The sequence below is a fragment of the Leucoraja erinacea genome, chromosome 19 (genome assembly GCF_028641065.1).
Source record: "Leucoraja erinacea ecotype New England chromosome 19, Leri_hhj_1, whole genome shotgun sequence".
In the NCBI taxonomy this organism is placed as follows: Eukaryota; Metazoa; Chordata; class Chondrichthyes; order Rajiformes; family Rajidae; genus Leucoraja; species Leucoraja erinaceus.
Genome location: NC_073395.1, coordinates 21,016,599 through 21,042,706, shown reverse-complemented (window position 1 = coordinate 21,042,706; position 26,108 = coordinate 21,016,599). Strand labels below are relative to the sequence as shown.

General features: G+C 47.2%; 1 protein-coding gene across 1 annotated transcript; it reads right to left on the bottom strand.

The window, feature by feature from the left end:
• Positions 1 to 14: 14 nt before the first annotated feature.
• Positions 15 to 26,046, bottom strand: LOC129706341 (uncharacterized). The gene is made up of 18 exons (XM_055650587.1): positions 25,945 to 26,046; positions 23,969 to 24,038; positions 22,503 to 22,645; positions 21,424 to 21,479; positions 21,227 to 21,332; positions 20,431 to 20,679; positions 19,313 to 19,609; positions 15,781 to 16,032; positions 14,295 to 14,534; positions 12,771 to 12,928; positions 11,910 to 12,111; positions 10,125 to 10,253; positions 7,957 to 8,147; positions 6,898 to 7,055; positions 6,208 to 6,465; positions 4,662 to 4,827; positions 2,701 to 2,851; positions 15 to 1,481 (listed from the first exon to the last, which is right to left on the bottom strand). The coding sequence occupies exons 1-18, from the start codon at positions 26,012 to 26,014 to the stop codon at positions 1,324 to 1,326; spliced, it is 3,054 nt and encodes a 1,017-aa protein (XP_055506562.1). The 5' UTR covers positions 26,015 to 26,046; the 3' UTR covers positions 15 to 1,323.
• Between the last annotated feature and the right edge of the window lie 62 nt (positions 26,047 to 26,108).

Here is a 26,108-nt window from a genome sequence, read left to right as displayed (position 1 = left end):
ACTCAACCTCTGTGTGCTTTCTTGGCCATTGCTTTGATACGGCTGGTCCAGGACAAGTTGCTGGATATTTACTCCTTGGAACTTGAAGCTTTCAATCGAAGGTAGACACAAAATGCTGGAGTAACTCAGCAGCACAGGCAGCATCTCTGGAGAGAAGGTTTGGGTCGAGACCCTTCTTCAGACTGATGCCAGGGGAGTGGGCGGGATAGGGATAGAATGTAGTCGGAGACAGCAAGACTGGTGGGAGAACTGGAGAGGGGATGGAAAGAGAGGGGAAGCAAGGGCTATTTGAAGTTATAGAAGTTAATGTTCATACTGCTGGGGTGTAAGCTACCCAAGCAAAATAGGAAGTGCTGTTCCTCCTATTTGCGCTGGGTCTCACTCTGACAATGGAGGAGGCCCAGGACAGAAAGGTCAGATTGGGACTGGGAGAGTTAAAGTGCTGATCAACCGGGAGATCAATCATCTCTACTCCAGCACCATTACTGTATGTGTACGCTGCGCAAACTCACATTTGTTTGACTTGAATGGTTTCAACACAATTGAATTAGTTTGAGGGCAGCTGATCAACATCAGCTGTATCTTCCCCTTTGCTCTACCTATTATATAAGAGTGTGAACTGATTGTATTTATGTGCAGTATTATCTGATCGGATTGCATGCAAAACGAGGCTTTTCATTGTACCGCTGTACACGTGACAATAATAAACCTAAACATAAACTTACTTCAGTTTTTAGTTTGGAGATACAGCATGGAAACAGGCACGTTGACCCACAGAGTCCACACCAACCATTGATGACCCATTCACATGCATTATCCCATTACACTTTAGGGGCCATTTACAGAGGTCAATTAACCTACAAACCTGCACGTCTTTGGGATATACGAGGAAACTGGAACACCCAGATGAAATCCACCCGGTCACAGGGAGAACGTATAAACTCCACACAGACAGCACCTGTAGCCAGGATTGAACCTGGGTCTCTGTGAGGTAGCGCCTCTACTGCTGCACCACTGCTCCTCCCAGCAATGTATCCAGACCCAAACCACTTGTTACATCGAGCTTTTCCATGTAACACTCCAATCACGCACCTCCCCGTTACTTGCCCCTTCCCTGCCAGTGAGAATGAGAACATCTCCTCCCCATGCTCCATCTACAAGTTTCATGTTCTTCTGTTCCAAGGAGAAGCAGTTCAAGCAAAGAAAATCAAAAAAGACAGAAAATACACCCAAGACGGGACAATTTACTTTTATTTTGGAAACTCACTGGAGCAGACCCTCGGAACGCACCTCACTCCCAGAGAGTGAACGTCTAAGGAGCTCTCAGAGAGCAGAACTTGCGTGACCCTCAATCAATCTGGCGGCCATTCTAAACTGTGCACGTTCGTTCATAACCTTCATTGCAACAGCTGCAGCCACCATCAGCAGGGACGTTCCAGTCACGCTGCCAGATATCCAGAGGAGAACTTTCACTTCACGCCCTGCAGTGCAATAACAAACACAGGCTTAGATATTCACTCCCCAAGATGATTGAAGAAGCCCACACACAACAGTGGTGGCAGCACAGTGGCGCAGTGTTAGAGTTGCTACAGCACAGCCAGAGACCCAGGTTCGATCCTGACTGTTTATACGGAGTTTGTAGGTTCTCTGTGACCGCGCGGGTTTCCTCCCACACTCCAATGATTTGCAGGTTTGTAGGTTAATTGGCTTGTGCAAATTGATACTAGTATGTAACATAGAAAATAGGTGCAAAAGGAGGCCATTTGGCCCTTCGAGCCAGCACGGCTCGAAGGGCCGAATGGCCTCCTCCTAGGATAGAGCTGGTGTACAGGGTGATCCAAGGCCCAGCTTTAACTGTATACTTTCCCTTATAGTCAACCTCCCAAAGTACCACACTTCACACTTTCTCCAATTAAAGTTAATCTGCCTTTTCTCCACCCATATCTGTGGCTGATTGACATCCCTACCATTTGCTGCTTCATTTGATATTCTGCCATTTTTACTATCCCATAATTCTCCTCGACTCTAGACTTTGAGATACAACGTGGAAACAGGCAGAGTTCATGCCGACCAGTGATCACCCTACACACTAGGGACAATTCACAGAAGCCAACTAACCTACGATCCTGCACGTCTTTGGAGTGTGGGAGGAAACCAGAGCACCCAGAGAAAACCCACACAGTCAAAGGGAGAACACACAAACTTTGTGCAGACAGCACCCATTGTCAGGATCGAACTTGGGTCTCTGGGGCTGTAAGGCAGCAATTCTACCGCTGAGCCTCTGCGACGCACCACCCCCCCCCCCCTCCCCCAGCAACATTCTGCATCCAACATGTTACACCAAGCTGCTGTACAAATTAACATTTTAATAAAGGCTTTGCGCCAAAAATTACTCAAATCTTCCAAACTCGCTCACATGCACATGCTAGTGTAGACACACCATCAGGCGTTAGCCAAGCTATGGGAGGGAGTGAACTCTCGCCTGTCTTTAATCGGTTCACCTTCGCTACATTCATGAAGGATATTCCAACATAGAGACCAAAACCACACACAAAAAACTCTGGTCATAATTGCCATTGGAATTGTACACTGAAACACCTTGCCCCTCGGCTTGCCATTATGAACGTGGACCTTTGATTTTCATTTCAAGCTAGAGTTTTTACAGAGAGGTCATAGCAAAGCCAGTTCCCTGGTACGCACAGTGTGTGGTCGTTTCTCCCGGATCTGTCGGCTGTCTCGGAGAATCGTGCAGCACGATGGGGCCCGTGGAAACCATGCCAGTCCCGGGCTCGGGAGGCACTGCCTCTATTCTCTGCTCTTGCTTTTTGAGAATCTGTGGGCTGGGACATTTCTGGGGGAAGAAAGAAAACATTCTGATTATCGATATGTAACACAAGAAGACATTGCAATTTTAAAGAGCAAAGAACTCGATCTTAAGGTCCCACCTTCACACATGTTGTAGTCTATGTAATGAATTTCAATGTTATATCTTGCATGAAATGTGGTATCCTTTATCTATACACTGTGGATGGTTTGATTGTAATTATGCACCTGTAGAGCCTTTTCTTTGAATGGAAAGGATTCAAACAAAAGAGGTGGCACAGTGGCTCAGCAATAGTGTTGCTGCCTTACTGCCTGCCAGAGACCCAGGTTCAATCCTGACCACGGGTGCTGTCAGTACGGAGTTTATACGTTCTCCCAGTGATCGCCTGGGCTTTCTCCAGGTGCTCCGGATTCCTCCCACATTCCAAAGACGTCCAGGTTTGCAGATTAATTGGCTTCCGTAAATTGACCCTAGTACGTAGGATAGAACTAATGTCTGGGTGATCGCTGGTCAGCATGGACTCAGTGGGCCGAAGGGCCTGCTTCCATGCTGTATCTCTAAATTAAATACATTTTTCCCACTGTATCTCGGTACATGTGACAAAACAAAAACTAAACACCAAACTTGACATTTCATCACTGAGACGACATACCATAAAACACAGAACCAAATCACCTCTTCCTCATTCCCCATAGATCCTCCATGCATCCATACGCTTAGTTGCCTGCAAGATAGTCCGCTATAACCAAATTCCGCTATAAAGAGGTTTGTAATAATGGGGATGTACTGTAGATTCTGTACTATACTGTAGTTCCTACCCAGCTGTTATCAGTCAAATAAACCTTGAAAATCACTGGTGTTACATTGACAGTATTGGCACTGGTTTACTACCAGTCATGTGCACTGAGATAAGTGAAAAACGCTGCTTGCAATCCAGAAAAATTATCCATACACAATTACAATAAAACCATGCATGCATGCAACAGGTAGCACGAAATAGAAAGGAGTGGAAGGAAAGGAAGCAATTTATGCTGCATCTGTAGAAACTGATGAGTCATTTGAGACATGCTGACTTTCCTCCATATGCCGAGTCCATCTACGTTTCACGCTGCCTCGGCAAGGTCACCAGCATAATCAAGGACCAGACTCACCCCGGTCACTCCCTCATTTCCCCCTCTCCCATCCGGCAAGAGGTACAGAAGTGTGAAAATGCACACCTCCACATTCAGGGACAGTTTCTTTCCAGCTGTTATCAAACAACTGAACCATCCCATCAACAACTAGCAAGCGGTCCTGATTGCCAATCTACCTTACTGGAAACCCTCGGACTAAATGGAGACATAAGTGGTGAATCTCTGGAATTCTCTGCCGCAGAAGGTAGTTGAGGCCAGTTCATTGGCTATATTTAAGAGGGAATTAGATGTGGCCCTTGTGGCTAAAGGGATCAGGGGGTATGGAGAGAAGGTGGGAACAGGATACCGAGTTGGATGATCAGCCATGATCATATTGAATGGCGGTGCAGGCTCGAAGGGCCGAATGGCCTACTCCTGCACCTATTTTCTATGTTTCTATAAAAGACTCTTTTAAATGGAGAGACACAGTAATCTCGTTGTATGTGACACATGCAATGACAATAAAGCATTCCGATTCTGATTTTTAATCAAACTTTATCTTGCACTGAACATTTTTCCTTTTATCCTGTATTTGTACACTGTGGACGGTCGATTTAAATCATGTACAGTCTTTCAGGTGACTGGTCAACACGCATCTAAAAGCTGCTCATTGTACCTCGGCACACGTGACAATAAACTAAACTAGATTTAAATGGCCAACCTACCGTCAAACAATCTGCCCTAGCTTCAACGTTGCAGACTTTTGTCTGACAATGCAGGTAAACAGGATGCTTCTCCATTTCCGTGAAGTGGAACATTTTGATGGCAAATCGAGTACTATTGTTCATCCCGTTCGCGGAATGCCATCTGAAGGTCTCGTCCACAGGACAGCTACAGAGGCGGAGATGGGAGAGAGTAGAGTACAGTAAGAAACAACCTCAGGTAGCTTAAACCTAACAGTATGAACAATGAATTCTCCATTTGAAATAACAAGGACTGCAGATGCTAGTTTACCAAAGACACAAAGTACTGGAGTAACTGAGCAAGTCAGGCAGCATCTCTAGGGAATATGGATAGGTGAGATTTTGGGTCGGGACCCTATTTCAGACTTGAATTCTCCAATTTTAGATAACCAATCTAATAACCCCCCCCACAATCCACCATCATGTTTTCTTCCCCCCCCTGTGCCCCACCTGGAATGGCAACCATTTCTCCCCTCCCCTCCACCTAAGTTCCTTCCTCTGGCTTCACAATTCGTACCTCTTCTATCCAGATCTTGCACCTTTTGTCTTTTCATCTCTAGCCTTTGTCCAACCATCTGCCCATCAACACCCCCTCCCCCCCTCACCTGTATCCACCCATCACTCGCCAGGCTTTGTCCTGCCCCACCTTTCTTCCAGCTTACCACCCCTACTCAACAAGCAGTGCGAAGGGTCACAACCTGAAATATCATCTATTCATGTTCCACAGAGATGCTGACTGACCCACTGAGTTACTCCAGCACTTTGTCTTTTTTTTGTTGTAAACCATCATCTGCAGTTCCTTGTATCACCAAATCCATCTAATCAGCAACGAACACACAGTGGACAGTTGTGCAGAACTAAGGGAGAACTGCACTGTCAGAGATACCATCAGCTTAACATGCATTATTACGTAGAAGCCACAACTGATCGAGTCGGTAGATTAATTGGCCGCTGTAAATGGCCCCGAGTGTGCGGGTGAGAAGTAGAATCTGGGGATAGTCGATGAGAATAAACTGGAATCAACTTTGAACTGGTCTATGCCGACCAGTAATTCCCCGCACACTAGCATTATCCTACACTTTTGATTGTTGAGTTTAGCACACAAAGAGTCGCCCGGCTTGGGCACCTTAAGAATAATTTTATTATTAATGTTTAATGATTTATGAGTCATTCTTAATTGTTACTGCATGTCGTGTTGTTACTTGCGAGCGGAGCACCAAGGCAAATTCCTTGTATGTGTACATACTTGGCCAATAAACGTATTAATTCATTCATTCATGGATTATGATAGGATCAGGGGTATTAGCTACAGGGAGAGGTTATGCAGGGATGTGGATTATGTGCAGATAACAGTTGGTCTTGGCATCATGTTGGGCACAGACATTGTGGGCCAAAGGGCCTGTCCTTGTGCTGTGCTGTTCTATGCTCTACCAGCAAACAGCAGCCTGTGAAAAACTTTCCTGAAGACAGCCCACCAATTCCAGGATCGGAATGCGCGACCTCCTCCTTTTGGGAAAGAGATTCTCACCCATCCCGGAGGAAGTAGAAGGCGTTTCTTCCCAGCGAGTCTGCCAACACGGTGGCCCAACACGAGGTCACTTGTGTGATGAACGGCATTCCGGCGCTCCCAGCCACCGACGGTCCCACCTCCAAGTACAGGTCATCGTTAAGCTGGATGGTTGGTGCCTTTTCATACACGGCATCTGGCGAGAAGGTGTCATCTTTGTAGAGAAAGAGAGCGAGCTGGAGTGGGTCTTCGTTGTATCCCACTATCGGTTCAAACATCCTTCAACAAAGAAACAAAACGGTTTAGGAGACTTTGGTCATTTCAAAACCACTTCAATAATACAGATCCACCCCCTGATGATCCAGATGTCTCCTTTAATCTGGAGAAAATTATGAGAGTGCACTTGAAATCCACCCCCTCGGAAGTTACCCCGGAAATGTGGCGCCTAGGCCGGGTGAGGTGGCCGATCTCAACCTCATCAGGACTTCTGCTGCAAAAAGTACATGACAATAATAGACCAAATTATATAGGATATTTTCAGAAGTTTAATAATAAAGGGAGATAAATGGGTGGGGGGGGGGGGGGGAGGCAAGGAGAAATAAAGAGTGGGGTGGGGAGGGTGGAAAGAGACACACATGTGCACGCACTCCCTCCCGCGCACACACACAGCTTCACAGAACCATCAGGCCAAAGGTCAAATTTGAAACGTACCTAATCTGTGGGATTACATCCATAGGCATTTTTGCGGAGGAGCTTCGTGAATAGGCGCAGATCACAGAGAGGGTCAGGGGAGGCTCCCTGATGATGGGAGATTCAGAATGATGCTCATTCACAATCACATGTTTGAATATTTGGTGAGTCTCATTCATCTGGGGGGGGGGGGGGGGGGGGGGGGGGGGGGGGGGATAAAGAGACAACCACAGTTAAACAAAAGAACAGGGGATCAATACTTTTATTACTCGTGCAACATCTATTAAATGTTTTACAAGATTTACAAGAACGATCCTGGGGGTGATTGGGTTAACGTTTGGTGAACATTTGACAGCACTGGGCATGTACTCGCTGGAGTTTAGAAGGATGAGGGAGGGGGGGGGACCTCATTGAGACTTACCAAATAGTGCAAGGATAGAGTGGATGAGGAGAGGATGTTTCCACTAGTGGGAGAGTCTAGGACCAGCGGGCCTAGTATAAAAGAATGCACCAGATGAGAAGCAATTTCTTCATCAGAGGTATGGTGAATCTGTGGAATTCATTGCCCCAGACGGCTGTGGAGGCCAAGTCTTTGGGTATTTTTAAAGCAGAGAATGACAGGTTTGTGATTACCAAGGGTTTTGTTTTTTTAAGTTTAGTTTAGATATACAGCACGGAAACAGGCCCTTGGGCCTACTGAGTCCACGCCGACCAGCGATTCCCGGACTCTGGCACTATCCTACACAATTTACAATTTTTACCAAATCCAATTAACCTACAAACCTGAACGTCTTTGGAGTATGGGAGGAACCTGGAGCACCTGGGGTAAACCCATGCGGTCACATGGAGAATGTACAAACTCCATACACACAGTACCTGCAATCAGGATCTAACCTTGGTCTCTGGCGCTGTAAGGCAGCAACTCTACCGCTGCGTCAAAATGCCACCCTGTTAAAAGGTTATGGGGAGACGGCAGGAAAATGGGGTTGAGAAGGAAAGGTAGATCAGCCATGATTGAATGGCAGAGTAGACTCGATGGGCCAAATAGCCTAATTTTGCTCCTCTGAATTAGAAACTTACCAGGAGCTGCGCTCCACAGTAAGCCTTGGTTTTGGTGACAGTAAACAGGTAGAAGTCTGTGTCCTCTTCCACTCCGCACTCCCCGTCGTTCAAGACCAGATCTAATCCCGTCGACAGTTGTTCCGCCAAGAATTCTCTCGATACGGTAATTTTCATTGAATCCATCCCGCAGTTTGCGAACACCCCTTGATCTAGCATGGAAATAAAAGGTTTTCCCATAGATAACATTACAATCCTAGGGCACAAAACAGGTGGCAAGGTGCAGAAGCCACAACTCAGAGCCATAGAGTTAGGAAACAGACCCTTGGGGCCCAACGTGTCCATGGCCAGATTCAGGGGCAGTTTCTTCCCAGCTGTTATCATGCAGCTGAAGAATCCTATCACCAACTAGAGAGCGGTCCTGATCTCCCATCTACCTCAGACTATCTTAATCTAACTTTACTGGACTTAATCTTGCACTAAACATTATTCTCTTTATCCTGTATCTGCACACTGGACAGTTCAATTGTAATCATGGATAGTCTTTTCACTTCTTCTCTGCTTGCCCTTCTGCACAGCCTAAAGTTGTAAGACAACTTGTTCTGTATGATCTTCTGTTTGTGCATGCCAGGCTGATTGCATTCGTCGAAACAGGGTGGACCATGTGAAGGTTGCAATCTCCCACCCCGTCTTTTCACTAATCAAGAGTCAAGAGTCAAGAGTCAATTTAATTGTCATTTGGACCCCTAGAGGTCCAAACGAAATGCCGTTTCTGCAGCCATACATTACAGACAAATAGACCCAGACACAACATAATTACAATTTTACATAAACATCCATCACATAGCTGTGATGGAAGGCCAAAAAAAACTTATCTCTCCACTGCACTCTCCCCCCCCCCCCCGATGTCAGAGTCAAAGTCAAAGCCCCCGGCTGGCGATGGCGATTGTCCCGCGGCCATTGAAGCCACGCCGGGTGGTGCGAGGTCGCACACCGGGTCTTGGTGTTGGAGCCCCCGGTGTGCGCTCGTAAAGTCCCGCAGCCGTTCCAGCCGCGCGGGGCAATGATGTTAGGCCCCGCTCCAGGAGCTCTTCGACCCCGCAACTCGGGCGGGAGAATTCGCCGTTGCAGGAGCCCCGAAAAGCGGTCTCTCTCCAGGGAGCCGTGGGCTCCTGGTGCCGCTGTCCGCAGACACCCGCAGCAGCAGCCTCCGACTCAGCAGCAGCCTCCGACTCAGCAGCAGCCTCCGACTCAGCAGCAGCCTCCGACTCAGCAGCAGCCTCCGACTCAGCAGCAGCCTCCGACTCAGCAGCAGCCTCCGACTCAGCAGCAGCAGCCTCAGACTCAGCAGCAGCAGCCTCCGACTCAGCAGCAGCCTCCGACTCAGCAGCAGCCTCCGACTCAGCAGCAGCCTCCGACTCAGCAGCAGCAGCAGCAGCAGCAACCGCTCCGGACTCGGCCAGCCCCGCGACGGCGACGGTGAGTAGCACCTGAGTCCCCGGCTTCCTCCTGTTGGAGGCCGCTCCTCGTTACGGCCTCAACGACAACGGAAACCCGACGAGAAAAAGGTCGGGTCTCCAGTGCAGGGAGAGATTTAAAAAGTTCCCCCCCCCCCCACCCCCCCCCCCCCCCCCCCCCCCCCACACACACCCCAACAAAAAATAACAAAAACTACATTAACGATCCAAAACTAAAACACAGACAGAAAATAATAAAAACGCGGACAGACTGCAGAGGCCGCTGCTGGCCAGAGCCGCGCCGCCTACCGCGCCTACAATTGGATAGCACGTAACAAAAAAGTTTGACACTAAACCAAACTAAAAGACACGACACTAAACTAGACTAAACTAAACGTCACTCTGCTAAACCAAAAGTCACTGAACTAAACCCATTTACCTGCATTTGGCCCATCACCCTCTAAACCCCTCCTATCCAAATCTACAAGTCATACACCCACTTACATACATCAGGGGTAATTTATAGAGCCCAATTAACCCATTGGCACATCTCTGGGTCATGAGAGAAATCTGGAGCAAGCATTGAAAACCCAAGGAGAACATGCAAACTCCACACAGTCAGCACCCAGGTCAGGATCAAACCTGGATCTCTGGCTGTGAGACATTAGCGCTAACATAGGAGGTAGTGTTTCGATTAAAAAATAATAATAATAATAATTTGAGAAAACCAACCTCTACAAACTCGACTTTGATCAGAGTCATAGTATCCTTGGTGACAGACACATGTGAATGAATCAAATGTGTTGATACAGTCAGCTACTTCAGGACAGTCATTCTCAGCGGAGTCACATTCATCTTCATCTGGAACACAAATAAACCAGTTCCCAAACCAACACAATGCAAATTATGTCAAGGAGCCACACTGCACACACATAGGGTATTTGGCCCAACTTATCATAAGACATAGGAGTAGAATTGGGTCATTCAGCACAGTCTGTTCTGCCATTCGATAATTTTCTCTATTTTCTCTCTCAATTCCATTCTCCTGCCTTCTCCCTGTAACAATAGACAATAGGTGCAGGAGTAGCCTTTGAGCCAGCACCGCAATTCACAGTGATCATGGCTGATCATCCACAATCAATATCCCGTGTTCCTGTCTTCTCCCCATATCCCCCGACTCCGCTCTCTTTAAGAGCTCTATCTAACTCTCTTGAAAGCATACAGAGAATTGGCCTCCGCTGCCTTCTGAGGCAGAGAATTCCACAGATTCACAACCCTCTATGTGTGAAAAACCTCTCATGCCGTTCCTAATCAAGAACCTATCGATCTCCACATTAAATACATCAAATGATTTGGCCTCCACAGCCGTCTGCGGCAATGAATTACACCACCTCTGCTTTGTCCACGATGACCAAGATGCCCCATCTACACTGGTCCCATTTGCCCACATTTGGCCCATATATCCCTCTAAACCTTTCCTATCTATGTACTGTGTCTTTTAAATGGTGTTATAGTACCTGCTGCAACTGCCTCCGGTGGCAGCTTGATCCTCTGCAAGAAAGAACTGCAGATGCTGGTTTAAATCGAAGGTAGACACAAAATGCTGGAGTAACTCAGCGGGTGAAGTAGCATCTCTGGAGAGAAGGAATGGGCGACGTTTCGGGTCGAGACCCTTCATCAGACCCGAAACGTCACCCATTCCTTCTCTCGAGAGAGATGCTGCCTCGCCCACTGAGTTACACCAGCATTTTGTGTCTACCCACCATCCTCTGTGGGTTGGTTCTTGTCCATCTGGTGAAGAGGGTCTCCTTCCTTTCTCCAGACACACAACAACCCCCTCAAACTCCCTCACAGTGGTGGAGGCCAAATCATTGGGTATTTTCAAAGCGGATAACGACAGCTTCTTGATTAGTAAGGGTGTCAAAGGTTATGGGGAGAAGGCGGGAAAATGGGGTTGAGATGGGAAGAAATAGATCAGTCATGATTGAATGGCAGAGTAGACTTGATAGGCCAAATGACCTAATTCTGCTCCTATTAACCCTGTCCCATTGTACGAGTTCATTCAAGAGCTCTCCCGAGTTTAAAAAAAAAATCAAACTCGTGGAAGCATGTAGAATGGACGTAGCGGGTATATCTGAGCTCGGGACGTCTCTTAGCGGCTCGTAACGCTAATGGCAGGTACTCGGGAAACGCGGTAAGCTCGGGAAGACTCTTGAAGATTTTTCAACATGTTGAAAAATTTCAACGACAGCCCCGAGTACCTACGAGCGGCCATTACCGTAAATCTCCGAGTGCGAATCAGGGCAAACTCGGGAGAACTCTTGAATTAACTTGTACAGTGGGACAGGGCTTTAAGGTCTCATGAACGTATGACTGAAGGGCCTGTTTCCATGCTATATCTTTCAATGAAAGATACCCATTCTTCCAAAGCCTGATCCCACAACTGGGGCAGGAGGGTGTAGTTGGGAGAGAAGGAAGGCGGTCAAGATGGGGTGACCGAGGAGGTATGTCACCTACCGTTCCAGAATAGCGCATCGCCCTCGACAGACACGTTGGAGTACTGGAGGTCGGAGAGAAGCTGCCGGAGGTTGGCCGGCGAGTTACCGAGCTGGATCTGTGCCGCCATGTTCATCTCCACAGCGTCGCCGGATTCCGCCAGGTACAGCATCTCCACTTCTGCACGGGTGAACGTGCCCGACTGCAGGAACAGCTGCCCAATCTGTCACATGGACACAGTCCTCACGTTAAAGGTCCCAAACAAGCCCCAGTCTGGGCGAGAAACATCGCAAACACATAATCTCCCGACAAGCCCCAGCCTCAACTCTCCGCGGATAGACATGCTGGAGAAACTCAGCGGGTCAGGCTGCATCTTGGGGAAAAGGAACAGGTGACTTCTCGGATCAAGACCCTTCTTCAGACCGAGATGATTTCTTTAACACCAACTCAGCTGCGAAATCTCCTCGAGGTGTGCCTACTTTGAAGAACTTCTCCTCTTCTCTCTGACGAGAGTTCTGCAACAATCCTCTCAGTCTGAAGAACAGTCCTGAAGAAGACGACTACGGGTGCTGTCTGTGTGGAGTTTGTACGTTCTCCCCATGACCTACGTGGGGTTTCTCCGGGCTTCCTCCCACACTCCAAAGCTGAACAGGTTTGTAGGTTAATTGGCTTTGGTAAAATTGTAAATGATCCCTAGTATGTGTAGGATAGTGTTAGTGTGCGGGGATCACTGGCCAACATGGATTCGGTGGGTTGAAGGGCCTGTTTCCATGCTGGATCGCTAAACTAAAGGGCTCGTTTCCGCGCGGTATTCCTCAATCAATCAACAATTCCCCTGCATCCATTCTTCAGCTGACGTTGGGCCTTTCACCTCCATCTCACCTTAGAGCTGGCGATGTTTGCCAGCTTTAGATAAGTTCGAGAACTGGGATCATCCATGTAGTCCTCAAACCTCCAGGGGAAGTGAATGCTGACGTGCAACGTTTCAGGCAGTGTGATAATTCTCCTACGGTCCGAGGGCTGGGCTTCAGTTGGGCAGCCTACGGAATTCCCAAAATGAGTGGAGGTCAAAGGAGAGGCACCTCCACCCAGCAGACCCAGCGTGGATATCGGTTCCCTTCCATTCCCAAACTTCCTCCTCTTTATCCCAACTTTTCCCCAGAGAGATTTTCTGACTCAAGCAAGTACCCCTCCAATACAATTGTCCAGATTGTTAGTCCCAACTTCTTTCCCCTTGCGTTGGCGGCTATTTGTTCACTGCCATTATCTCTGAAGAACATAGATAGATGACGTTTCAGGTCACAACCCTGCTTCAGACCGTCTGAGGATGGATCTCAACCCAAAATGTCACCTATCCATGTTCTCCAGGGACGCTGCTGGACCTGTTGAGTTATCCCAACTCTTTGTGTCTTTCTTTGGTATAATCCATCATCTGCAGTTCGTTGCTATTACAGTATCACAGAAGTGCTCTCCGTTATCAGATTACTGAACAGTCCTCCCATAAACTAGGATGTAGTCCCGATCTTCCAACCTACCTCATTGCGGACATTGGACTTTTTCCCTCTGCAGTTGATTGCCACAACAATATAAATATATTTCAGACACCATTGGTCCTCCCGTCTTCGCAACAGACCCTAGCCTTTAAAATGTCTGATGTTTACAAAGACGTGGTGGGAGTACGGAACGATCTTCCAGAGGAGGTGGATGAGGCAGGTACTATAACAACATTTAAAGGACATTTGGACAGGTCCATGTATAGGAAAGGCTTAGAAGGATAGAAGCCAAGTGCGGTAATTTGGTCGTCATAGACGAGTTGGGCCAAGAGACGATTTCCACGTACAACTTCATGAAACCTCTCCAGGAAGTTGCAGAGATCCTAACATTTGGACATGTGAGAATGTAGATTACAATATGGTGTGGACTAGAATTAGTCAGAGTTTATTTTTTAAGAAACAGCATGGAAACAGGCCCTTCAGCCCACCACATCAATGTTGACCACCGATCACCCATTTACATTAGTGCTGTGGCGGGATGATCTTAGATGGGGCCTTGGGCCTGTTTCCATGCTATACGACTATAACAAGATGGTGCTACATCCGTCAACTTGTCCCCGAATCCCAATACACAGTCGGAAGAAAGTCCTGCCTTCCGTTGTATGTACCCTCTGCTCACCAATGTCTTTTTGCACCTTAGAAACAAGGAACTGCAGATGCTGGATTACCAAGGAAAGACACAAAATTCAAAATGCTGGTGTAACTTAATGGGTACGGCAGCATCATTAGAGAACACAGACTGGTGACGTTTCATGTTGGGACCGTTCTTCAGTTGCATGCTAAAATGCCCAAACCGTTGAACCTTGGACTTCTCATTAAACCACTTAAAGCTAGCTTCACCCCACACTTGTACCTGTAGCAGCAGCCCAGGATGTTCCTTCACTCATCCATTGTCCACAGCTTGCTCGGAAGGTGTACAGGTACCGAGTACAGGCCGACAAACCCGAAACCTGGTAGTAACTCCTCCTGGTGAAGGCCACCGAAATGTTGTTGACCACGACGAGTGTCCCGTGGCTCGCTGGTGGGGAACGCCAGGAGAAGAAGCCCCCGTCAACGGTCTGCTTGTAGATCAGCTCAGTGATCTTGTCTGGAGCTGAGGGAAAGAGGGGCCATTTAAAATGGTGGCACCGTTAGATGGCCTGAAGCAAGAGGCGAAGGTGAGAGTGGGAAAGATTTCATAGGAACCAGAGGAGCAACTTTTCCACAGAGTGTGGAATGGTATATGGAATGAGGAGGCGGTTGAGGAAGGTACTATAACAACAGTGGCGCAGCAGTTGAGTTGTTGCCTTACAGCAACAGAGACCTGGGTTCCACCCTGACTACGGGTGCTGTCTGTATGGAGGTTGTACATTCTCCACTGTGACCGTGTGGGTTTTCTCCAGGTGCTCCGGCTTCCTCTCACACTCCAAAGACATCCTGGCTTGTAGGTTAATTGGCTTCGGTAAAATTGTAAATTGACCCTAGTGTGTAGGAGAGTGTTAGTGTACAGGTGATTATTGATCGGCACGGAGTCGGTGGACCAAAAGGTCTGTACCTCCAAGCTAAGATAACTTGGACAGGTACATGGATAGGAAAGGTTTAGAACGATATAGGAAAGTGGGACGAGTGTAGATGGGATATCTTGGTTGGCATGGACAAGTCCGACTGAATTGTCTGCTTCCCGACTCCACGTAAAACAAACAAAATTCTCGCCTTGTGTCGTGTCCACTAGAATCCCCAAAGCACTTTATAGTAATTGAAGTACCTGGTGTTGAGGAAACACCAGAAAATTAGAGTGTGCACAGCTATCTCTCTGCTCTCGATAATGGGGTTCAATCCCTGCATCGGGTGCTGCATGTGTGGAGTTTGCACGTTCTCCCTGTGACCGTGTAGGTTTCCTCCGGGTGCTCAGGTTTCCCCCCCCACATTTGAAATATTAGCTTCAAATGAAAAAGGTGAGAGGAAAGGGGAGGGACAGTTTGGAGAGTTAACTTGCCGTTAGTAATTGCTCTCACCAGTGTGTGGTACAATAGGGAAGGCAGAGTTGATGGAAGTTTAATAGATTAGGGGAAAAAATGAGTGAGGTATGGGATGGTCCTGTGAAGGAATAGCTTCTACGATGCAAGGAAATACAGGGATGAAATGGGGATCCTTTGGAGAATTACAGGTACTATCAGAAATGTCAAGAAATATTTGGACAGATACATGGATAGGACAGGTTTAGAGGGATATGGGCCAAATGAGACCAAATGGCAGGTGGGACTAGTGTAGATGGGGCGTGTTGGGCAGTGTGGTCAAGTTGGGCTGAAGGGCCCTTTTCCACTCTGTATGTTTCAATGACTCCAATTAAAAGCACAGACCTGTTACCACAGCGATTGTCCCTCTGTCGGCCACGACTCCATTCCTGCACACTGCCTCCAGTGTGAATGTCTCTCGGGTGCAGGGTTCGAGTCCTGTGCAGGCAAACTCTGCTTGTTGCAGGGTCAGTGGCAAGCTTCCATTTCTGTAGACTTGGAAGAGGACTTCCGAAGGATCACCCCAGATTGACCAAGAGACCTTGTATCCATCGGCAGCAGCCGCCGTCTGGGCAAGCTTCACAAACTTCACCGGGGCTGAGAACAGTAGAAGGCACTTCATTTATAAACAAGTGTAATCGTGGGAATGGCTGAAAGCAGTGGCCGAGGGAATAGAATCAAACAGCTTTAGCAAGTATCAACATAAAAGGACATGTGTGTGTGTGCAAGCTTGTCTATGTCGTGTGGTTCTAGCTTCGAGTTGGAAGATACAGAGTGCAGAATATAGATCGCAACATTATAGCTCGTCAGTTCCAAAGACAAAGTCCAATGTCCACAATGGGGTGGAGGTGAAGCAGACGGTACCTTAGCTTATGGAAGAACCGTACAAAAGCCTGATAACAGAGGGGAAGGAGCTGCTCCCAAGTCTGGTGGTGCGCGCATTCTGTACCTTTTGTTCCACACATCTCAGTTAAAGTTTCCCTCTTTCACCTTCAACCTGTGCTTTCTCGTGCTGGACATTTTCACCCTGGGTAAAAGGCTCTGACTATCTACCCCTCTCATAATTTTATATACTTCTATCATTTCTCCCGTCATCCTCCGATGTCGCAGAGAAAACAATCCCAAGTCTGTCCAACCTCTCCCGGCAGCTGAACCGCTCTAATTCAGGCAGCATTCTGGTGAAGTGTTCAAGAAGGAACTGCAGATGCTGGAAAATCGAAGGTACACAAAAAGCTGGAGAAACTCAGCGGGTGCAGCAGCATCTATGGAGTGAAGGAAATAGGCAACGTTTCGGGCCGAAACCCTTCTTCAGACTTCAGCATTCTGGTGAAGTTTTGTTGAGTTTCTCCTTATGATGAATACTCTTGTGAACTTCTACAGGTGGACAGTAGAGGGCATATTGACAGGTTGTATCACCGCCTGGTTCAGCAACCTGAACGCTCAGCAACAAAGAAGATTGCAAAAAGTGGTGAAACAGACCACCCCACCATCGAAGGGTTCTACAGGTGTTGCTGCCTCAAAAAGGCAGCCAGCATCATCAGAGACCCACACCACCCTGGCCACACTCTCGTTTCACTCCTGCCATTGAGAAAATGATATAGGAGCCAGAAAACTAACATCTAGGTTCAGGAAAAGCTTCTTCCCAACAACCATCTGGTTATCAAACACTACAACCTCTAAATAAGCTCCAAACTACATCGACTTTGGTTTTATCTTTGCACGGTTGTTTTGTTTTAAAAAATATATACTGAACTGTTTTTGTTTATTAGTTTATTAGTTTCTTCCCTGCTGTTATCAGGCAACTGAACCACCCCATCTACCTCCTGACCTCCCATCTACCTCCTGACCACCTAATTGAAGACTCTTGGACGATCTTTCATCGAACTTTAACTTGCACTAAACATTATTCCCTTTATCCTGTATCTGTACTGTGGACAGCTTGATTGAAATCACATATAGTTTTTCTGCTGACTGGATACATAGAAACATAGAAACATAGAAACATAGAAATTAGGTGCAAGAGTCAAGAGTCAAGTTAGAGTCAAGAGTCAATTTAATTGTCATTTGGACCCCTGGAGGTCCAAACGAAATGCCGTTTCTGCAGCCATACATTACACACAAATAGACCCCAGACACAACATAATTACATTTTACATAAACATCCATCACATAGCTGTGATGGAAGGCCAAAAAAACTTATCTCTCCACTGCACTCTCCCCCCCCCCCCGATGTCAGATTCAAAGTCAAAGCCCCCGGCTGGCGATGGCGATTGTCCCGCGGCCATTGAAGCCACGCCGGGTGGGTGCGAGGTCGCACACCGGGTCTTGGTGTTGGAGCCCCCGGTGTGCGCTCGCAAAGTCCCGCGGCCATTCCAGCCGCGCGGGGCAGTGGTGTCAGGCCCCGCTCCAGGAGCTCTTCAACCCCGCAACACGGGCGGGAGAATTCGCCGTTGCAGGAGCCCCGAAAAGCGGTCTCCCTCCAGGGATCCGCGGGCTCCCGGTGCCGCCGTCCGCAGACCCGCAGTAGCAGCCTCCGACTCAGCAGCAGCAGCGGCATCGGCAGCAGCAGCAGCAGCAGCAGCAGCAGCAGCAGCAGCAGCGCTCCTCCACCGCTCCACCCGCTCCGGTCTCGGCCAGCTCCGCGACGGCAACGGTGAGTCGGCACCAGAGTCCCCGGCTTCTTCCCGTTGGAGGCCGCTCCTCGTTGCGGCCTCAACGACACCTGAGACCCGACGAGAAAAGGTCGGGTCTCCAGTGCAGGGAGAGATTCAAAAGTTTCCCCCCCCCTCCCACCCCACCCCCATCCCCCCACACACACACCCTAACATAAAATAACAAAAACTACATAAAAACACAGACAAAAAATAATAAAACGCGGACAGGCTGCAGAGGCTGCTGCTGGCCAGAGCCGCGCCGCCTACCGGACAGCCGCGCCGCCTACCATTCGGCCCTTCGAGCCTGCACCGCCATTCAATATGATCATGGCTGATCATCCAACTCAGTATCCCATACCTGCCTTCTCTCCATACCCCCTGATCCCCTTAGCCACAAGGGCCACATCTAACTCGCTCTTAAATATAGCCAATGAACTGGCCTCAACTACCCTCTGTGGCAGAGAGTTCCAGAGATTCACCACTCTGTGTGAAAAAAGTTCTTCTCATCTCGGTTTTAAAGGATTTCCCCTTTATCCTTAAGCTGTGACCCCTTGTCCTGGACTTCCCTAACATCGGGAACAATCTTCCTGCATCTAGCCTGTCCAACCCCTTAAGAATTTTGTAAGTTTCTATAAGATCCCCTCTCAATCTTCTAAATTCTAGAGAGTATAAACAAGTCTATCCAGTCTTTCTTCATAAGACAGTCCTGACATCCCAGGAATCAGTCTGGTGAACCGTCTCTGCACTCCCTCTATGGCAATAATGTCCTTCCTCAGATTAGGAGACCAAAAATGTACGCAATACTCCAGGTGTGGTCTCACCAAGACCCTGTACAACTGCAGTAGAACCTCTCTGCTCCTATACTCAAATCCTTTAGCAATGAAAGCTAACATACCATTCGCTTTCTTTACTGCCTGCTGCACCTGCATGCCTACCTTCAATGACTGGTGTACCATGACACCCAGGTCTCGCTGCATCTCCCCTTTCCCAATCGGCCACCATTTAGATAGCATGCCAAAAAAAAAACCAAAAACAAAAGCTTTTTACTGTACCTCGGCACACATGACAATAAACCAAACCTAAACCTAAACCCAAACTAAACCCTGGTGCTACTGCAAGAAAGATTTCCATTGTTCTGTTTCGGGAACATATGACAATCAAAGACTTGAGTTGCCCATCTATTCTCAAGGGTGGAATGTGCTTGCTGCTGCTGATCATCTCACCTGTGATGGCCACCAAAGACACCCTTGCACTCTCCGTCACTGTGGCCCCTTCACACATGCTTGCGAGAGAAACGTGGACCTTCCTGCAAGCAGGCAGGCCCTGGATGAGGAACGCAGTCCCACTCTGCGTTAAGCTGTACGACCGAAGTTGTGACGCTGCCACCTCTCCGGCCTGTCCAAGCAAGGCGACATCCAGCCGAAACCAGTGCACGTGTCCCAGAGCTGGCTTCTCCCAATAAATGGTGAGACTACTGGAACTGGACATCACTAGGTCCAGGTTGGTTGCTGGCAAGGAATCTAGGCAAAAGATAATTCTTTAAAAATCAACACAAGGTACTAACGTCCAACTACATTGATGCTGCAGCAAGATTTCAGTACATTTCCATCCCTAAAAATACTGGAGCACTGTCGTTAGATGAATAAAAATATCAGATTTTTTTTTTTTTTTTGTAAATTTACAGATACAGTATGAAGACAGACCTTTCCGCCCATCGACTCCGTGCCGAACAGCAATAACCAAATATGGTTTCCTCCCACATCCTAAAAGACATGTAGGATAGTTAGCCACTGCAAATTGCTCCTAATGGGCAGGTGGATCTGGGACCATGGAGAGAACAAATGGGGATTGGTGTAAATTGGTGCTTGAAGATCAGCATGAACTCAGTGAGCTGAAGGAGCAGATTTTGTGCTGTGTGACTCTAATGGAAGGAGTTAATAAGGTGATAATTAAGTTATTGAGTTGTCGTTAAAGACTTCTCCAGTTAGTCTTTTAGAGAAACAGCATGGAAACAGGCCCTTCGTCCCATCAAGTCTACGCCAACAAACGATTACTCTTACACGAACGAGTTCTATCATACACACTAGGAACAATTTACAGAGGCCAATTAACCTACAAACCTGCATGTCTTTGGAATGTGGGAGGAAACCCACGGATTCACAGGGAGAACATGCAAACGCCATACAGACGGCACCCGTAGTCAGGATGGAAACCGGGTCTCTGGTGCATTCGTTAGTGTCAATGTTGATAAAAGAATGCGACAAAGGGTTTGTGGGACATGTGGTACAGTACTTGTTAATATCTGGAGACGGGGAAATGCCATCAAGCACACATACATTACCTGTTATTGTTTTAGCACAGACACCATGGTCCATAATGTTCAGGCAAACAATATAGGATTTACATGGTGTTAAACCGGTGATTTCAAGCTTTGAGTCTTGGACGAACATCTGTTGCATTTTGTTGCCTTCCACATCAGACAACTGAAGGGTGCAGAGGTGATCCTTCAGGAAACACACCCCAAAGTCCAGAGACAAGCTCAGCACAGTGGGAGTGGCATCCATCTTCAAAGGGAAGCCATCTACAGAAACTGAGAGAGATTTTAAAAGTTAGCAATGAGCGTTCTACAGCACAGAAAACAGGTCCTTCGGCCCAATGCGCCCATGAGGCCATAATTGAGCTAGTCCTAGTGACACAGTGGCGGCACAATGGTAGAGTTGCTGCCTTGCAGCGCCAGAGATCCAGGTTCGATCCTGACTATAGGTGCTGTCTGTACTGGTCCCACCGTGACTGCGCCGACCTCCAATCACTCCATACACTAACGTTATCCTACACACTGGGGACAATATACAATTTTACCAAAGCCAATTAACCCACAAATTCCTTCTCTCCAGAGATGCTGCCTGTCCCGCTGAGTTACTCCAGTTTTTACTGTCAATCTACAAACCTGCATGTCTTTGGAGTGTAGGAGGAAACAGGAGAAAACCCACGCAGATCACGAGGTTACAGGGAAAACGTACAAACTCCGTACAGACAGCACCCGTTGTCAGGATCGAACCCGGACATTGTAAGTCAGCAACTCTACCGCTGTGCCACCTCTCTTTTGCAAAAAAAAAAAAAAAATAAGCACGACTCACCTACAGTCAATAACAAAACATTTATCCTTGAAAGGTAAAGGACTTCTCCCTCACAGCCCAGTTTTGATTTGCTTCGGAACAGGAGGTTTTGTCCAGTGTCTAATCCCTGGTGGGCAAAAGAAAAATTGCTGCTGTTTCCAAGTTGGTCCCGCGTTTAACAAAAGTGTGGAGCGGACACAAAACCACTCACCACTTACCAAGTCACGAGTTCCTGTGACATTTCCATCTGACAATTCTTCCAATCGTGGGGGACCTCAATGTTGTCACAGGAAAAAAAGAAAAATGACATTTAATAACGCTTTAAAAATAAAATGCACGTTTGACACAACCAAGACGCACATTAACAACTACATTTTGGCTTATTTTAAAGTACAAAAGGTGGAAAGTGGAGCACAAAGATCAGAAAATTACAGCATTTTAAGATGACCATATTTGGCCCATCAGCTCCATTCTAGCTAAAGAGCTGTCTAGTCCAATTCCAATTTCCAGCTCGTTGTCTGAAAATTGGAATCAGACTAAAGGAATTTAGCAAGATATTCAAAAAAACACTCCTGCCTCACAGCCATCTCCAGACCTCCACGGCTTCTTGGGTTCAACAACGTACCGCCTCTAATTCCCTCAAATCTGTGACTATTGCTTGCTAGCCCATTTGGGCTGAATGGCCTGTTTTAACCCTCCCAAATTCCACATCTTCCCACTCCCTTCAATTAAACGTTCTCCTTCAACTGGTGCTTGTGATGGATAAACTCAATGAGAGGATATACTAGTACTGGAGACAATATTAGTACTAATTAGATATATTATTAATATTTAGTAATTAGAATTTAGTAACTGATAATCATTAAGCAACTAGCAACTAGTAATTCTTTAGTAACTAGTAATTTAGTAACTAAGAATTGTCTAACATTTAGCAATGAACAATTGCTAACTGGTAATTTGGTAATTAGTAATTTTGTGGGGTGGGAGATTGCAACCTTCACGTGGACCGCCCTGTTTCGACAAATGCAATCAACCTGGTGTGCACAATTAAATAAGATCAAAGAGAACAAATTGTCCTCCAACTTTAGGCTGTGCACGCCATACGCAAGAAGAAGAAGCAGAGTAGCAATTACCTAGTAACTAGTGATTATCAAGTGTCTAGTAACTAGTAATTATCTAGTAACTAGCGACTATGAACCATCTTGTGACTAGCATTAATTATATACATTGGTACTGAGGCAATCGAGAAGTGGAAGGGTATAGGGCGAGGCACACTGTGAGAAGCAGCTCAACCTACACATGGTATAGATTCTCCAGGTTAGTGACTGGGCCGGGTACATCAAGTGTAGGGTGTGTTCCTCCCTCTGTTCCAGCAACCAGGACCCTGATCTTCTTATCCCACCAGCCTTAAGGACATCGTAGTGGTTTAAATAAAGTTTCCTACCAAAAACAGTAATAACGTCATTAAAAATATATAAACGAAGCAATAGAACCCAACCCTCAAGCACAATCAAAACAATGTTTGTGTAAAAACCCGATTCTTAGTATGTGGCCAGTGTTTGCTGGCCAGACATTTGTCCCCAAGATGTTGGTGTCAAACCGTCTACATGAAGATTTAGTTTTAGAGATACAGCATGGTAACAGGCCCTTCGGCCCACCATGTCCGCGCCGACCAGCAATCACCATCATTTGACACGCTAGGGACAATTTACAGAAACCAATTAACATACAAACATGCACATTTTTGGAATGTGGGAGGAAACCAGAGCACCCGGAGAAAACCCACGCGGTCACAGGGAGAATGTACAAACTCCATACAGATAGCACCGGATCTCTGGCGCTGTAAGGCAAGAACTCTACCGCTGACCAACCCTAATGGTCTGTATGATGGATGCATATCCAACTCCACAATACTATAAGCGTCTGGGGAAGGGTCCCAACCCGAAACGCCACCCATCCATGTCCTCCAAGGATGCTGTCTCACCTGCTGAATCTGTGACTATTGGTTGCTAGTCCATCTGGGCTGAATGACCCGTTTTCACCCTCCTAAATTCCACACCCTTCCAGCCCCTTGAATTAGAAGCTGTCCTTCAGATAAAGTGCTCCCCTTCAACTCAAACTTGTGGTGGAAAAATTAATCAAAAGGCTATACTACTGGAGGAAATATATATTAGTATAGAATTAAGCCTTTTGCATCTACTCTGCCATTCAACAATGGCTGATCTATCTTTCCCCATCAACCCCATTTTCCTTCAGAAACTTCAGTCTGAAGAAGGGTTTCGGCCCGAAACGTTGCCTATTTCCTTCGCTCCATAGATGCTGCTGCACCCGCTGAGTTTCTCCAGCTTTTTTGTGTAACCCCATTTTCCTGCCTTTTACCATAGCCCCTGACACCTGTACTAATCAAGAATCTGTCAATCTCTGCCTTACAAATATCCATTGACTTGGCCTCCACAGCTTTCACCACCTTCTGCCTAAATACATTTCTTCTCATCTCCTTTCTAAAGGTACGTACTTTTATTCCGAGACTGTGCTCTCTGGTCCCCGACTCTCCCACTGGTGGAAACATCCTCACCACATCCACTCTTTCCAGGCCTTTCACTATTTGGTAAGTTTCAATGAGATCCTGCCCTCATCCTTCTAAACAGGTCAGTGCCGTCAAATACTCATCATATGTTAACCCAGTAATCCCCCGGGTTGATTCTCGTAAACATCCTCTGGACCCTCTCCATCCTCGGATATGGGGCCCAAAAATGGACTTACCCAGTGAAAGTGACATTCGATGCAATATTCCAGCACAGTGAAACAGTACCACAGGTTACTGATGCTGATCCTTCAAAAAACAAGACAAAAATATTACCCTCAGAAAGAATTTTGTGGTGTTTGATCAGGGAGATAATGCAAGAATTATTTAAAACATTGATCAGTCCACAGGTAGAGTGCTGACTATTTATTTGATGTAGGACATCGAATAATACAGACACAAAGTGTTTGTGAAACGCAGGTCAAAATGTTTCGGATCTACAGAAGGATCCTGACCCAAAACATCACCCATCCTTTTTCTCCAGAGATGCTGCCTGACCCACTGACTTACTTCAACACTTTGTGTCTATTCTTGATATAAATCAGTATTTGCAGTTCTTTGTTTCAACAAACAACAGTACAGCACAGGTGAGGCCCTTCGATCCCCAAAGTTGGTGCAAATCAGGATGCCAAGTTAAAATGATCTCATCTGCCTGGTCATGATCCATATTGCTCCACTGCCATGTGTCTATTTAAAAGCCTTTTAAATGCGGCTATTGTATCTGCCTCCATCATTACCCCTGGCAATAGGCTCCAGGTCCCCACCAACCTCCATGTAAATGAGAGGAGAGGATACATGATCTCCAAACCCAACATCCAGATACACAAGACATAACTAACCCATCAAGGTTGGGAATTGGACTCAAAGGGTGCAGACAAGATTTACGAGGATATTGCCAAGACACAAGGGCCTGAGGTTTGACAGGCTAGGACTCAGTTCCTTGGAGCGCAGGAAGACGAGGGGTGATCTTGTAGAGGTGTATAAAATCACAAGAGGAATAGATCGGAGTCTCTTGCTCAGAGTAGTAGAATCGAGAACCAGAAGACACAGGTTTAATGCGAGAGGGGAAATATTTAATAGGAACTTGAGGGGTAACATTTTCCACGCAAAGGTTTATGGAAGGAGCTGCCAGGATAGTTGAGGCAGGTACTATCACAACATTCAAGAAACATTTAGACAGGTACATCATGGAATAGGGTAGGTTTAGGGTATGGGGCAAAAGTAGGCAGGTTGGACTAGTGTAGATAGGACATGTTGGGCGGTGTTGGCAAATTCGGATGAAGTGCCTGTTTCCACGTTGTGAGACTTTATGACTACGAGTGGGACAGGTCAGAAACTCTTAGCGGTGCGCTCCTGCAGTGGCGTCCGTCGCCACCAGAGGGAGCCTTCGCCCTATCAAACCTCCAGCTCCGAGGAGGCTTTTTATTAATGACAAAAAACACAAAATCTGATTAATCAGCCGCCTCTCGGTGCAAATTAACTTTCTTTATCGGCTGCTATTTTTCCCCTTCCCGCCTATGAAATTAAGCAATTGTTTGCTTCCATCTAAAACTCCTTTCCAGTCTGATGATAGAGGGAATTAATACTCAAGGGCAGCATCAAGAATCGAACCCTCGGCTCCCGGGGGGAAAGGGTTTGAACCAGTCAATGGCCTTATTTTGGAAATTAAGCTGCAATCTCCAGTTGACCGGGGAAGGAAATCTCCATCTTCAACCCTTGGCTTGAACGCCGCATGTCTCAAGCCCACGGTTGGGATGAAGCGGAGATCAGAGGAGCATCTACATGTTTGCCAACTTTGCACATCATTTGCTCCACCCAGGGACTGAGAGCGATAAGGGGGAGGTTTCGCGACTCTCCCGGACACCCTCGTAGAAGTTGAGCGGCTCTCGGGAGGAAACCAAGAGTCTCAATTCCAGCAATAGAAACAAAGAACGGAAGATGTTGGTTTATGCCAAAGTTAGATACACAATGTTTGAGTTGCTCAGCGGGTCAGGCAGCATCTCTGGGTGGGAGAATGAAGAAGGGTCCCAACCCGAAGTCCATGTTCTCCAGAGATGTTGCCAGAGACCCGTTGAGTTACTCCAGCATTCTGTGACTGTCTTTGTCCCAATTCCAGACTTGTCCCTGCCCGTTGGAAGCGGTTTGTTTGCATTACCTGTTGGGACGTCCGGTACCAGAATGGTGGCGATGAGCAACGCCAGACTCCCACCACCCCCAGGCAACATGTTGAGCGAGAGGCAGGCTATCTTCTCTCCCTCCGAGAACAGGCTATCACATCTCTGTGATGAGAGCAACCCAGGTGAGGCCCATCATCCATAA

Bases quoted from the DNA above. Each gene is read 5' to 3' on its own strand.
- LOC129706341 (XM_055650587.1), bottom strand. From the start codon at position 26,014: ATGTTGCCTGGGGGTGGTGGGAGTCTGGCGTTGCTCATCGCCACCATT. The intron at 21,333-21,423 runs GTAAGTGGTGAG...TTTGCCCACCAG, and splicing joins TCACAGGAACTCGTGACTTG to GGATTAGACACTGGACAAAA. The intron at 19,610-20,430 runs GTAATGTATGTG...TCTTTTGCCTAG, and splicing joins CTGTGCTAAAACAATAACAG to ATTCCTTGCCAGCAACCAAC.